Here is a 16071-nt window from a genome sequence, read left to right as displayed (position 1 = left end):
TCTTTAGCAGGGTCATGTGTCTATTCAGGCAATTTAACCGTATTTAATATTTTATGTGCATCCTGCCATAAAATGCAGAACTCGGGCCTCAGTTTCCATGGAGATAACAAGACACAGATCTGGTTTAGCAAATTTACAAAGAAACAACAGTGTATTGAAGCCTTACATCCCTAACATTTGACCCCCTAATGTTCATGTAACCTAACCCAGGACTCAAATACCACTCCATGTCCTGGGAACCTCTATATACTAAAGAATTAACAGACAGCTTCACTCCATACTTCAGCTGGAGAACCCCTGTCCAATAAAACCACCTAAATGGCTTTGACACGTCTAGAGACAAACAATCTCTTTACATGGCCTATATGTACATTAATAAAACTTCACACCCAGTCCCGACAGCCAGTTCCACTGTTGCCTATTCTGAAGTTAAAAATCCCTCTTCTTGTGCAACTCCTGTTTAATGGCCAATATAAGCCAGAAATGATTTGTATCTGTGACAGCTGGGCTACAAAAAATATCATAGAAGGGTTGTTCATCAAACGTTTTATGTCTGTGAAACTTAAACATGAACTCCTACACACTTAAGAGCTTTACAGTTACAGAAGATCAGTAAAACCTCAATAGTAAATCACTGGGATGGAAAACACCAAACACTAAAGAAAAGCACTATGAAAATTCAGTGAAGATTTTGTGTTTTTCACCCTGGGTGGTTGGGAAGAGGAAAAAATATGAATGAGATGATTTCATCACAGTGTCCTTTCTTTCATGTGGCAGATTTTAAGTGTGCAGGGCAGACTAAAAGGCAACCAGAATACTCTTAACTTAACTTTGAAAACTGGAACTAAATGTCTACAATTGGTGTTGGTAGATTTTTGTCAGCATTTATTAAGAATCACCACTTTTTTAAAAAAAAAATTTCAAAATTTAACTTTCATAACTGTTGAGCTCAACTAGAATCCGTTTTTTTTATTTTATTTTATGAAAAGCTTATATTTTATCTTTAATGAGCTCTATTCTAATTATATTAGACAATTAGCCAGTACAACTAAAAACTGGGGAAACATTTTCCTTTAGTTTAAATTCACATCTTAGAACCATAAAAGGTCGTTCTACCACACGTATAAACAAGCGTGGTATGCTTAGATGTACTGCATTTCTAATTGAAATACATTTTCACTGTTTAGTTTATAGGTAAAAAACAAACAAACAAACAAACAAAAAAAACTTATGCACCAGACGACAATAGTTTGATTAACAACCTGCCAACTAGAAAAAAAAAGAGAAATTAGGAGCCATGTTCAGGAACAGCTTCAAAGCTTGTATCAGAAAAGTTTTACTTCATGGTAAAGGTTGTTTCACAGTCATATGTGTCAATAAGCAGTTTAACTTTTAATCAGAACATGCAAACAAATGACATTCACCAAACAGGTCTGTAGTTGCTGACTACAGGGCCTATTTGAAAATGCTATACACAAAACTACAGTAGGTTTTGGAGATTTTCTATTAACAGGTCTGTAGACCATGGCAACTTTGCAACTTTGTGGAAAATGTTAGCGGCAAGCATTTGCTTCAACAGTTAGAAAAAACGTTTTTAAATTTAAATAGCATCAAAACACCTTACAAAGTACAAACCACATTCCAGCTAGTGCACAAAGTGTATCTATTTCACTATAAAAAGCAGGGGAATGTACTAGCTTTATATATATATATATATATATATATATATATATATATATATATATATATATATATATATATATATAAATATTTAAATTTACTATTAGATACATATTTTTGTTACAGGTATTTTAAGTAATTAAGACAATGCCTGTCATGACAAACAAACTCTTTCTACTTCAATTTCACCCTTGGTGACTGCTACAGCAGGGCATAGACCAGTGGAGCGCCTGCCTAACTCTTCCGACTGATCAGCCAAGAGATTCTGGTTAGCAGTATGCATGAAACAACTTGGGCATTCCATTTATGTCCCCTTTCCTGAAAGGAAACCCCTCGCCTCATTACTAAGACATTCCCAGTTCCTGCTTTGGGAGATTGGGATCAGGAAATATTCTTCTAAGGAGTCCACTTGGGGTATTCTCTCCGTTGTGAATGAACAGAAGGGAGGACCTTAAATGTAAGGACTCGTTTTTCTTCTTCATATATTCTCAGTAGAATTAATACAAAAATAGCCAACTATAAAAGTCAGGGATTGCCTCAGCTAATCAGGTTTCCAAGCACAGCAGTCATTATCGCTTCAAAGCTTATGGGACTTTAAAAAGTTTTGAAATGTATTTTCAAATGGCAACATCAATATCAAGCAGCCTAAGTGATGCAGTCCAAAATATAACCTAAACATGTTTTATTGTACATAGGATTAATAATACATTAAAAAAGGTAAAACTGTTTTTTTTCTTTTTTTTTAATATGATTTCAAAATCAATCCCATAGCAAGTATTTTGGTTAGCAGAGTAATCTACACTTGCCTTCAATTAAAATTAAATATCCACTAAAGGTTAGCTTCTGACCCCAATGCAAGTCTGTCTTTCTTTTTGCAAGGTCTCACAGGGTTAAGTTAGTCTGTGTTTATAGCTCAAGGCAATTCTAGCCCCAAAGGACACCCAACAGCTGGAAAATGGTTTTCCTACGCATGTGAACAGCAAAGCCAAAACAGCTAACAAACTGTGTATTGATACACCTTCAATAAGGAGTTTGACCTCACATTATCCTGGGGACTTTAGAAACAGACTTTACACAAGAGAATAACCTTTAAGCCAGAGAAAAAGGGTTGGTTTAAAAATTATATATAGAACAGATGATTTATTTAATCATAGCTCTTCCTGCCAGACAAACTAAAACAAACACCAACAACAATTCCAATTCTAAATTAAGCACTGCATATTTTTGTTAGATGGGACTGAATGCAGTTTGTAATTACAATACAGTCCACTGAAACAGTACCTTGGTGAAAAGGGGAAGCAAGCTCAATGCCAGTAAATAATGTTTGTCAGTTGCACATTCACTGTTATGCACTTGGCAACACACCAGGAGAAAAATAATCCTGATGGCTCTATTCAAACGTCTAGGAATGATGTTTCCTGTCAAATAATAATAATAATAATAATAATAATAATAATAATAATACTGAATATCTTTTGGCTTTTTGCATTATATGATAATATGCAGACAGTTCAAATACACTTCTATATAAGTAAAAGTGGCTGCTATTTCCTGGTACAAAATAACTTCCTGTGCTGTAGCTCAATTTCAATCCAATGATCTAGTTACAATCTGGTTACGTGACCTAACACACAGAAAGTGATTAGATACCAGGAATTGGTTTTAGTGATTCTCAACAATCTAAAGAACCACAGTCACTAGGTTTCCAAGACTACTGCAATCACAATTTACTGTATGCAATGTTCATTGCCATTTGTAATTGTCAATTTCACTTTTTATATCTGCTGTACTCAGGAATAATGTGGTAATCTTTCTCAAATTATTTTAAGTGAACTTCCTTGGTTTGATAATAACTCTTAAATGACCAGCTGCATAATGATCCTTAAGAGCCTGTTCTAGACATCTAAGAAGTTAGACAATCTTATTTGTTGTGCTTTCTTAGGGGAGGCTTTTTCTGCTTAGGAAGGTTAGTCTTAATGATCCATGATTGTGATAAGTGGTATAAATTAAGGAAAATGTCATTTACAGTATCAAGTCATTTATCCTATATAAAAAATAATAATAATTATATATATATATATATATTCTAATTAGTTTTATGCTAAAACTAAAACCATCTGTTTGACATCTGCCGTTTTTCTCTTGGAAATGGGCAACGCAAATCTTAAGTGGATCAGTTTCTGTAGGTCGCATGGTCTGGCTGCAGCCAGTCCATGAAGTGATTCTGTACCAGTAAGCAACTTTTCAGCTATAGTCTCATCTTTGAAATATCAGCATACAATATAAGCAAAGAACCAACACACCTTTAAAGGTAGAAAACAGAGAACAGTGATAATATTGCTAGTGGTAATACATATATATATACATATATATACATATACATATACATATATATATACATATATATATATATATATATATATATATATATATATATATATATATATATATATATATATAGATAGATATAGATATATATTATTACTTTGTAAGCAAGATATGCTTATATAGTTTGAGATGCTATACTATTGAAAATGTAGGTCTAATGTAGTTTAACTATAAGTCAAGTAGAAAAAAGCTTCAACAATTGTCATATCATATGCAGTGACAACTTAGTAAATGCAAATGAGAAATAATGACACATATTATAATAGAAATACCATTGCAATACACTAGTAAAACATGCCTTAAAACCTCAAGCAGCTGCACTTTATACAATAAATATTATTACTGTACAGCCATGCCAACCAAACAAGAAACAGCTTCGGTCTAAGCCGATGCCTTCCCTGCAGTGCCAAGTCATTGTCAGCCAGTCTATTGTAATCCTTATTCAGAACACCGCAGCGTCTCACAACACATGCCAGGACTTGACTCATGCCACCAAATTGTATTTATGGCCATCAGAAAACTATTAGTTTAGTTTTTTTCTTTAAAAAATGTGTATGTGTCCACAAAAACACAAAGGTGTTACCTTACTATTTAAGTCCATGTTGGTGTCCAAGTTGCACCTAAATCAAAACAGAAATATTCACATTCCATGACATAACTACATCAAATTTTGCATCTAAGCAGACTCAAGCATACTTATAATATAGGAAAAAAGCACATCCAAACAGGGATTTAAAAAAATCCAAGTGGAAGGCTGTTGCGGTCTACACAACTGTTGGAGCTTATGGTTGGGGCTTACTGCTTACTGAATGTCATCTATGAGATTGATCTAGAGATGGTTAAGCCAATTCTCACAGATGTATGTTTAAGGGCGTTCAAGCACAAACAGGCTAAAATAAACTCATTTCACTTTTTGCAGACTGAACCTGAGCCTCCAGATGTGATGAAAGGCTAGTGATTCAACCCGCTTAACCAACTACAATCTAGATTTAAATGATACAGCAATATGTTATATAACTGTTTTGTACACACACAAACACAGTTTTTTGAGAAAACTGCAACTGCTATTCCTTATTGCTCTTGATTTATGTTTATTCACTTTGTGCCCGCAGGGCCAGCACAGGTACATCTCAATACTGCAGCACTAATACAAAGAGAGACCTATGTAGACCATACTCAGTAAATAACAAAGTTCCAGCTAAATCCAGAACAGATGGGATTTGTTTTCAATCCTGCTAGGCTGGGCTGGGCAGTCGAAATACATGTGGACAAGCTGCAAGTGCACGGATATGTGACAGAAATGAAAATCAATCAATAATGAGAACACACATGTATACATACACTTTTATGAATGTATTATTGTTAAATAACACCTGAGCACCAGGATTGCTGTACTCACCATTATAGACTGGAGAGCACAAGAACCAGGATAGTATGGAAAAGGACCAATACTACAAGTGAGAGAGCTGCCTACACAGGACATACTATATTATAAGTAAGAAAAGAGTCTATTAGTGTTTGTGAAGAATGATTTGCCGATACAGTAAGTGATTTTGTTTATAAATACATTTGCAAAATCACGCAAGGGTCTTCTTTACAAAGCGAAAGCAACTTTGGTGGCAACCCTCTGCATTCAAAGTAAGTCATATTTACATATGATGATACACTTGTAGCACTTACTATGGAGCACAGCTGGCTAGCCAACACAAATCAACCTTTTTTTCCAAACCCAAAGTACAGCTTAGTTATGTAACCTAGTAAGTCTTAGACCATCATATAGCATTTGTATAAAGAGATCAGAGTATATAATACACTGCACCATAATGAGACAATTACATTAGATTATCTGGCATTTTCTCATGGAAACTTTTTGGAGCATAGCTTGGCAATGGAAGAGCCTGTCATCACTAAAGGAATGACAGCCAAGTTCAAGAAACATGTTGTAACAATTGATTCTGACATCTGTCATTAAAGTAAACCAGCAGGGGCTACTGTAAGAGTGTTTCTATGTTTGCATTTCAGTTTTATAAGCAATTTCATTGATACCTCCTCAGAATTAAATTGATGTTTATTCACTTTCTGCCCACAGGGCCAGCACAGGTACATCTCAACAGGGCCAGCACTAATACAAAGAGAGACCTACATAGACAATCCTCAGTAAATAACAAAGTTCCAGCTAAATCCAGAACAGATGCAATTTTTTTTTAAATCCTACAGGGCTGGGATGGGCAGTCGAAACTTTTTGGAGCATAGCGTGTCATCACTAAAGGAACATGCTGCAACAATTGATTCTGACATCCATCAGTAAAGTAAACCAGCAGGCGATACTGTAGAGTGTTTATGTTTGCATTTCAGTGTTATATGCAATTTCATTGATACCTCCTCAGAATTAAGTTCTATGGATTTTGTCGTACCGGTAATAACACCCAACTATTTAAGTACATTAACTCTTTGGTACAAACAGTCTTAACAGGACTGAAAATCTCCACCCAAACAGCATTGTTACGAAGATACTAATCACAGGAGGTGAGGCCCAGGCTGGGAAGTGATCCATGTGGACCCCCAGCCAAGACCGGCAAATAGATAGGATTCAAATCAGCAAGATCACCCAAGCAGTACTGATTTTACCAGAAGAGCCACTAAGGACCCAGACGTTACAGAATAATGTATGAGGAGATGGGGTTAAAATTGTGCCAACCGCTAAAGTAGCTGCAATATACATGTTCAGCATCTTTATTTAGCCTATTAACTAGAGGAAACTAAGAATAGCAGCGAGCTGCATTAGCTGCTGGCTTTCCTACAACATGCACCTGCTAAGAATTCCTGCTGCTTCAGCAGTACGGCATAGGCTGGGCATTGGGGTCACTTTTTCTCTTTCATATCCTTGAGACAAGCCTATTATCGGTACTCTCCCTCACTTACAATAACTCATGAGAACAGCCCCCATTGGAGGCTGTGTGGAGACAGGATATTCTCAACATCTCTCCTGTGATTAGGAGTTCCAGCCCTGATGGCAGTGAACCTTGGAAGTGGAGGTTCATTGAGCTAACACACTAGTAGATTAAACCTCAGCTTCTGAAAAGGGAAAGAGCAGAGATCATGCTTCAAACTGGGTAAGGCTGATCCTGACACAATGTAAGATGTAATCTAAATCCCTGGTGTACACAATTTTAAGGAAATCTGTGCAGTGATCTACAATTCCTGTCATATCAAAATTGAGTTAGTAGTTCTAAAGATCAGGTATAGGAAACCTTGGCTCTCCCAGCCCATTTCATTCAATTACTTAATGCTGAAGATCAATACTTAAGTGAGTACCAGATTGGAACATATGTGGTTCTCTAGATGTTTTTAAAACTACTCACGTACAGTACAGGAGCCTTTGTTGGGGCGATAACCAGTGTACATGAGTACGACTCAGGAATCCCTGTAGGTCTCTGAATGCTTATCAGATTCTAAATATACCAACTGTATTCCAAAGCCTTTAGTTTTAATATGGGGTATAATATCCATGGGTTACATTTAACATGTACATACTGAATGTATGCTTTCAATTAAGATGATGGATCTGTTTCACTTGTAAAAAAAAGTGTTTTAAGAATGTAAAACAAACAGAGGAAACTGTCATTTAATGAGTAAAATTAGCTATTTTAGGATCATTCAGCTTACTGTTTGTATGCAGTGTACAAAGCCTCTCTCTCTCTCTCTCTCGGAAGTGGCTGCCAGCTGTGTTCAAAATCAAACCATGCCCATTTAAGTTAGCAACAAACCATGTGTCTATTTTCAGTCTAAAATACTATTATTATTTTATTATTATTTATCTCTTAGCAGACGCCCTTATCCAGGGCGACTTACAATTGTTACAAGATATCACATTATTTTTTACATACAATTACCCATTTATACAGTTGGGTTTTTACTGGAGCAATCTAGGTAAAGTACCTTGCTCAAGGGTACAGCAGCAGTGTCCCCTACCAGGGATTGAACCCACGACCCTCCGGTCAAGAGTCCAGTGACCTAACCACTACTCCACACTGCTGGAAAATTTTTTAATTGTTAAAAGGGGGTCCTCAAAACAAAACATCTATAAGGAACCTTTAATTATTTCTGGGAGATCTTAAATTGGGATTGTCGTATTAACAATGTATCCAGTAATTTGATTAAATCTATTTAAAAAATAAAAACCCTCTACAACAGAATTTCAATCTGACAAAAAAATATTTGTGGTTTTCTTCCTGGATAGCTGTGGTCAAACATTTATTTTAAAATTACTGGTCAATGACAGTAAAACATCACCAACAAGGATCATATTGGACCATGTGTCAGGAATGGCCAATCTGTTGCACACATTTGATTGCTCGGGGTGTATTAGGGTGCTCTGGCATGGAGTCAGCCTTAAATGCTCCGGAATGTTTTTAAATGGCAAGGTTTGTCTTACAGAAAAAAAAGTTAGCATCAGCAGTCTGCCAGAGCCAAAGTAACCAGCACGCTGTCTGCATAACAATGAAGAGGTTGGTGGCAATGGGTCAAACTGGGATATTTCATTTTATAACTTAGAATGTTTCATTCTGAGGTAGTACATGCAAGGCATCTCAACTTCCAGCAGTGGAAAAAATTGCAAGACACTTTTTACACACTAAAATACTGTACTTTATACTAACTTAAAAACAGGCGGGCTGTGGCATTTTGTATAAGCCTTGATCATTTACAGCTTGAACCTACTGCATTACACACTTAACATGCATGTAAAGATGCTTCTTTAGACTCTAATCGGAAATGTAATTTCTTTCAAAACAGACCAAGGAGCTGTACTTCATGGAGACTGAACCCAGAGTCCCTAACTGTTTGCCATCTGATTCTCCTGGAAACCTAACTAAGACCTGAATCCCTTTAGTGAGCCCTTCTCTATAGACCTCTAACAATGTGATAATTTATGAACGACAAACGTAATAACCAGGGAAAGCGAGTATCCTGGCTAACAACACCATGTTTATTCTGGACTTGTGAGAATGGTCAGAACTCCTTAGCGCAGTTTAAACTTTATTCAGTTTGAATTATTGTTTGGCTGTGCTCTGTTGTATGGAACGTAATGACAAAAGGGCCTGACAAGAGTACATCCCAACAGTGGCACTGAACACTGCTGTTGGTTTATGGTTTCAAAACATGCTACGTGCAGTAAGGGGTTCTCCATTTGTTTGCCTTTGAACTCTCACACTAACTGCACTGCTGCTCTAAAGCAAATATTTTAGATAAATTGAATAGTCAGACAAACTTGATATCTAGAAAACAAGAAACAAACTGCCAAACACCATTTTTGTATTTCAAACACTTTAGTATCTGTTAACAGGAATTTCTTTTCTTGATAATCTGTAATGTATATTTTGTACCTAGCATCAGCTGAAGGAAAAGGATATGTAGGGTCAAACGCATTTCAGGAAGTCACATATCCAATGCCGAAATAAAGAAAGGGCTTGTGTTTTGTCAGAAAATATATGCAAGAGACTTTTGATGAAGCATATGGTGTTTGTATAATTTCAAAATAAATGTTCTCTGTCCAAAATGAAATATGTGAGCCGGCAGCAATATATTGAGCACAGCCTCTTCATCTCAATGTGTCACTGATTTCCTAACTAGCCGGGATATCAGGAGAAAGAGAGGACATGGGAAAGTAAACAAGTAAGAAAAAAAAAGGATGTATAGATAACAATTCTACTGGTACACTGCACAGACAAACCATGTTCTACCTCTGTAAAAGGCTAAGGAATATATGCCAAACCACTGTCTCCTTAGGGCAAAACTTTTAGTGCCCAGGCCTTGCTCAATGTCAAAGGTGAAACCCATAACTCAGCAAGCCTTTGAATCATAATGATAAATGATCCAAGAACAGCCACACACTGTGTGAAATAGTGTTTTGCCAAAACTGGACAACATTCCAGCACTGCAGAACCCAGTCTGACTTAATATACAGCCTTAAAAAGTTAAGCGTATTCTGGAATAACCTTAAAAATTAATAATTATGAAAACATTGTACAGTTAGGTCAACATATTTAATGACACTTATCTATACCTGTTAAACATTTATGGTTTTCCATAGGCTGTATGAGATACGTTCTGTGGGAAAGGGCTTTCCCATTCCTCTTTCTATGCAGGTTTTGTTGGTAAAGCTGGATCATGTGAAAGGTGAAGTGGTGGGGGTGCTGCAAACAGTCTTCTTATTTATGCACAGCTGAAGGTCTTGGTCAGACACAGAGCCAAGTCTCTTACTGCGACTCGACCCAATGCCTCTACCCTGCCCTTAAGGAACCGCTCTCCACTGATTAAGATGGCAGTTCATTTGACATAATGGTTTTAATACAGCGTCTTTATTTAAAGCAATGGTCGCCAACTGAATTTCAATTGCGCCATTTCAGGATCATTTCCCTTTTTAACTACTGGTTTAAATCTGGCAACCTAAAGGAGGTTTGGAAAAAAAAAATGTTTCTAATAGCAGTATCAACATTAAAAAAGCTAATTCTGATGGTCACAACCCAGTGTGGTTTGAAAGCAAGGCTACTAATAGTGAATGACTTTGGCAGGCAGTCACATCTCTAAGAAAGGGTGCAGTACAGAGCTGGATTTGTAATCACAATATTACCCAGTACTGCTTATTTCCTACAAGGAACAGGGTCACACTGGGAGATAGATGTTTCTTTAAAAAAAAAAGGAACAAATAAACCTTCTCTGCTTTGCATTAACATATTGCCTTTTTCTCTGCTCAGCATAAATGTTTTAGAAAGGCTCCAGTCTCCGCAGTAATAACTTGAAGGCATGCAAGCCAAAACCTATTCCTGGTAAACATCCACTTGCCCTTACATGATCTGACTCTTTGAAGGGTAATACGTGTCTTTTTTAGTGTCTTGTCCTTGGGTATGACTACAAATGTATACTATATTTAAAATCTTACTTCTCGCAGATTGTGTCTGTGTGAAAACCATATGCTAGCTTCTGGTATTAACACCACATCCTCTCTGATATAAAATATACATCTGATATTGTAATACTAATACAAGTTTGCTGGCTAAACCCATTGCATTCACTGATATATGCTGTTTGGCCAGTTTGTAATTAAACAGCTGCAAGCCCAACATGCACCAAAAGATAAACAACTTATCATAGCAATAAAAAATAGAATTCTGAAAACTATCTGTGACAATGAAACTGCTGGCATTGGTTACTTGATTTAGAGACATCATGATTTCTTGGCTGCTGTTATAGGAACTGACTCACTGCTGATCAAAAATAAAGTTAAATTATTAATTTAGTTTAAAAAAAAAAAAGAAAAAGTATTACATATATACTGGTTAGTAAATAATATTTAACAAAAACAATCTTTGGTTTTACATTATGTAAAATATTGAGTCAAATGGACACAATGCAATCGGATGAACTCGGTACTGATGTTATCTTAACTTGGAGCTCAGGACATTAGTGCAGGTTGATTCATGTTTTGTCAGCTGATCATTTGCAAGACTCCTGCCTGTGCAAACCTATATTAACATTCACTTGAACAAAACAGTCATACTCTTACCAGCCAGTCAGTCACATTTAGGACTGATTTTGCTGTACACTCATTTGCTTAATAACACTATTGTGCAAAATGATTCTGCACAAGTTGTACCATATGCATATGCTGGGTAAAGATGGCAGTCTCCAACAGTAAAACATTCTGGGGGGCATGTATCAAGATCGAGCGATGCAGCGCTCAATTGGCTGAGTGTAAAGTAGCGCTCTACCGTGGCACAAATTTTACCCCATCCCGAATGTATTAACTGGCCCAAAATTAATGAGGCACGGCGTAAGCTGGCCCATAAACATGCTTAAATGCGCTGCGCCGGTGCTCAAAATGGGCTACCGGTAGCACAGATTAACAGACGAATCTGAAAAATAGCACCTCCCCTCCAAATGGAATGCCTCAATTGAACAATAGGAAGGTCATTTGGAGATACAGAAATGACAGTTCAAAATGGGCTAACCTGTTTTAAATAAAATGTACATGTTTTAACCCAGTGTAGCTCATCTGGAGAGGCAGAAATTACCTATGTTGACTAAGCGTCTTCACTTTATATTATTATTATACGACAGCTAAAATCAAATATACATAATGAAAAGGATAACTTAATTAAACAAGTTTATTATATGACGAATACAAACAATTGTACATAATGAAATAGCCGATATCGAGCTACAAAAATCATCCTCAGGGAGATCAAAAAGGGTAATGCAGACCATAAATACTCTCCCTTCTTCTCAGTACTCTCCTTCTGTTCCTGGGTTGTTCAGGAAGGTTAGGAGTCTGCACTCTCCGTCGTAAAAAATACGCTATGACTGCTGCCATAATGCTCTTTCCTATCATACTTAATTTACATGAGCCCCACCTACAATTTGCCCATGCATATAAATTAAGGCTTGACATGCCTTAAAATGCATGGCTAATGAGCGGCAGAGCGCATTTTGGCGGTGCTAACACGGCCTTAACTTGCCAAAAGTGTCATGATGCATATGGACCAATTTTAAGGCCGGCGTAAAATCGGCGCTATGGCCTTAATGCCATCACAAACGCTTGATACATGTGCCCCTTATATATATATAATGTTAGTATAGTCTAGTTCTTTTTATTTGAGAAGTCCAGACTTTGTTTTAATGTATCTCCAGTGGCAATGTAACAGAGATGAATCCAAAGACTGCTGTGTTGTTAAAGTCATTCAGCCATTTATAGTAAATGGTACTAGTCTTCCAAAAGACGAGAGAAGACTTTACTTTTATAAGGCAAATTGATCTAAAGTATAGTGTGCAAACCTCTGTCTGCTGGACATGTGTCATCAATTACCAGTCTATTGGGTTGCTGAGGTAAAAAGCCAATGAGAGTTCCTCCATATCAGCCCTCCCCACCAAGGTTACCAAGTCTTTTGGGACTGCACAACTGGCTATTCGTTCTTTCCCTCATATAATTATTCCCAATGAAATCTGTTCTAAATATGCTGTACAAATCATACACATCTTGATATTTAACATTAAATACTTACTAAATGGCAGAGGTAATTCAATTTCAGTAGGTACTGTATTACAGCCACGATAATTCAATGTCTGCATGATTATCAACGAATCCATCTGGAGTTTATGCTAGCATTTGCTTACGACATCCTGATGCTTTGTCTATCAAATAAGACCATTAAAAGTATAATCCTATTCTTGGAACCATTCTGGTGGAATAAGTGTGTAGGTTACTGTGGCAGGGTGGTCGTGTGGTGACGTCAGGCCAGAAGCAGGAAGGAAAAACTGACACCAGGTACTGCAGTTCAAAATAAACGCGGCGTGCACCGTTTATTTAAATAATACAAAAATAAAATAAAAGGTTCAAACAAAAACACTGTGCTCACAGAGCAAAATACATTTTTAAACAAAACAAATCTCAAAGACAAAATACTAAACAATACTGGTCAGGCTGGGCAGTAGCCTTCACTGATTCTGTATTTCTCTGTTTTAAATTTCTCTCTCTCCTCCGCTCTCGTTCCTCCTCTGAACACCCACCCGGAGCGCAGACAGCTGCAGGTTTATATGTAGGTCACCATCTCCTGATTTAGCAACAAATTAATCACTTAATTAATTCGGGAGATGGCCACCTTCTGCATGAGGTTTTATAATTATTGTGGATGGGGCTTCCCATCCACGCTATTAAACAAAACACTAAATAAATACAAAAACAATACTGACGGCGCTTCACCGTCATATAAATACATAAATCATAAAACAAAACAAATACAAAACAATAACCTGCACGGGGCGGAAGGGGAGACCCCGTTCTAAAAATAAATAAACAAATCAATTATCTTATTACCACTCGGCCACAATCTGCACGAGGTTTTTAATTATTCCTGGCAGAGGACGAGCACCAATCTCGCCTCTGCCAGAACACGATTTAAACACACAAAAAAAACACGGCACTTCACCATTATAACTACAAAACAATAACGATAATAATACAATAATCATAATAACAACAACAACAACAACAACAAATGCACGGCTACGCCGTCATATATATTTCTAAACAAACAAATACAATCATAATAACTAAAACAAAACAAATACAAAATACACACAGGGGTGGAGGGGAAACACAGTTCTATAAATAAATAAGCAAATAATACATTTAAAACAGCAGGGCTTTCTCCTGCCCTGCTACAGTTACATAGAAATGGCTAGAGCTATAGAAATGGCTAGAGCTATGGCAATGCCAAACAAAATGTTGTTTGTTACCTTTCCAGGAAACATTGGTAATTACCCAGTTATTAAATAGTATTTACTTGCCTTTTCATACCCTGCAAATTATCTTACTATACAATGCAAAATGGAGAACTGTAAAAATTAGCTATGGCTCCTAAATCACCACTGTAAAAGGAAAAATAATGATCTCATCTGCCCACCTTGAAATCATTGATGTACTAACAGGACCTGAGCAAACAGGTTCAGTTATAAATTATAGACATCTTATACAGGTAGTGTTATACATCTGCAAAGTGACAGCGAATTGGAGGCTATACAATCTGATTCACTGGGCTGCTAACTTCCCTGCTGTGGTTTATCAAACTGATATTGTTCCAATAGAAAGCTTAGAGCTACCTGTAGCTATCTATGAAACTAGGGCTGGAACTCAGTGAAGTGTTGGGAATTAGAACTGTTTTGGAGGACTTGCATGGAATTGCTTTTGACATCAGACCAGAGATGGGATTAGGTCATAAAGTAACATGGTTTATTTTTATTTATTTATTTTTTTTAATAATTATTTTGATGCTATATTAAAATTGTTTGTCTAACATGCAGAAAATAATTTAAAACCCAATTTATCTGCCAATATCATTCATCACTATAAAAATTTCAATCAAAGTATACTGAAAAAAGCAGGAGGAGAGGATGAGGTGTATAAAGGCCATTTCCCAGGCCAAACAGGGAGAATGGATGAGATGGGAGAGTGTGGAACAACGCAAGATTGGCTGGCAAGACCTATGGTCAATGGAACAGAGCAGGATCAGTTTCCTCATCAGGTCAACATATGATGTTCTCCCATCACCACAGAACCTAAACCTCTGGATAGGAGAGGATCCCTCATGTCCTTTGTGTTCATCACCTGCAACATTAAGGCACATTTTGACAGGATGTAAGGTGGCTCTTAGCCAAGGACGGTTTACTTGGCGCCATGACCAGGTGCTGCGATGTTTGGCCTTAGCATTGGAAGACAAGCGTAACATGACCAATAAGTTGCCACCTGTTCCATCAAAACATTACACACAAAAGACAACATTCCTCCGCCCAGGAGAGCAACCACCAAGAAAAGGTGTTAAAACCAATCCTCGCCCAGGACAACTGGAAGCTGCTAGAGACTGGAATATGCTGGCAGATGTTGGTCAACGGCTTATTTTTCCACCTGAGATTGCCACCACTAACCTTCGACCAGATATTGTCTTGTGGTCTGGATCAGCACGCCTTGTTCACCTGGTAGAGTTAACAGTGCCATGGGAGGATGCTGTAGATGAGGCGTATGAGAGGAAGAAACTGCGGTATGCTCAACTAGCCACTGAAGCGGAACAGCGAGGATGGAGAGTTCGGGTTTACCCAGTGGAAGTGGGTTGTCGAGGATTTGTGGCACACTCTACAACCCGGTTTCTCAGAGACGTCGGATTCAGTGGCCAAGAGTTGCGTCGCACAGTGAAGAACTTATCTGAAGCAGCAGAGAGGAGCAGCAACTGGCTGTGGTTGAGACGGAAAGATTCTGGCTGGGGACAGGTAAGTAAGCTGGGCTGAGTTGAGTGGGGGACGGAGGGGGGTGATGCTGGGACGCCAGAATCACCGTCGAGCCCTCTTGAGGTGTCGTGGGCTAGTCGACGAAACACTGAGGATGGAAGGTGCCCACTTGAAAACCCCAGAGATGTACCCTACTTAGCTCAATCCAGACGGTTGTCATGCTGATGC

General features: G+C 37.5%; 1 protein-coding gene across 3 annotated transcripts in view; it reads right to left on the bottom strand.

Annotated features, from left to right (window-relative positions):
- Nucleotides 1-16071, bottom strand: part of LOC117417668 (paladin) — an 87419-nt gene that overhangs the window by 9637 nt on the left and 61711 nt on the right. The window contains exon 19 of one of the 3 annotated variants that reach the window (XM_058985023.1): nt 13601-13676. The exons of the other annotated variants lie outside the window; for them this stretch is intronic. Coding sequence (XP_058841006.1) covers nt 13656-13676 — 21 coding nt within the window. The 3' untranslated portion in view covers nt 13601-13655. Of the gene's footprint in view, nt 1-13600; nt 13677-16071 lie in introns of those variants that run through there. 3 annotated transcript variants of the gene reach the window in all.

This window comes from Acipenser ruthenus, chromosome 13, assembly GCF_902713425.1.
Source record: "Acipenser ruthenus chromosome 13, fAciRut3.2 maternal haplotype, whole genome shotgun sequence".
Taxonomy (NCBI): domain Eukaryota; kingdom Metazoa; phylum Chordata; class Actinopteri; order Acipenseriformes; family Acipenseridae; genus Acipenser; species Acipenser ruthenus.
Note: the sequence above shows the minus strand (reverse complement) of the source record. Positions and strands in the feature narration are given on the sequence as shown.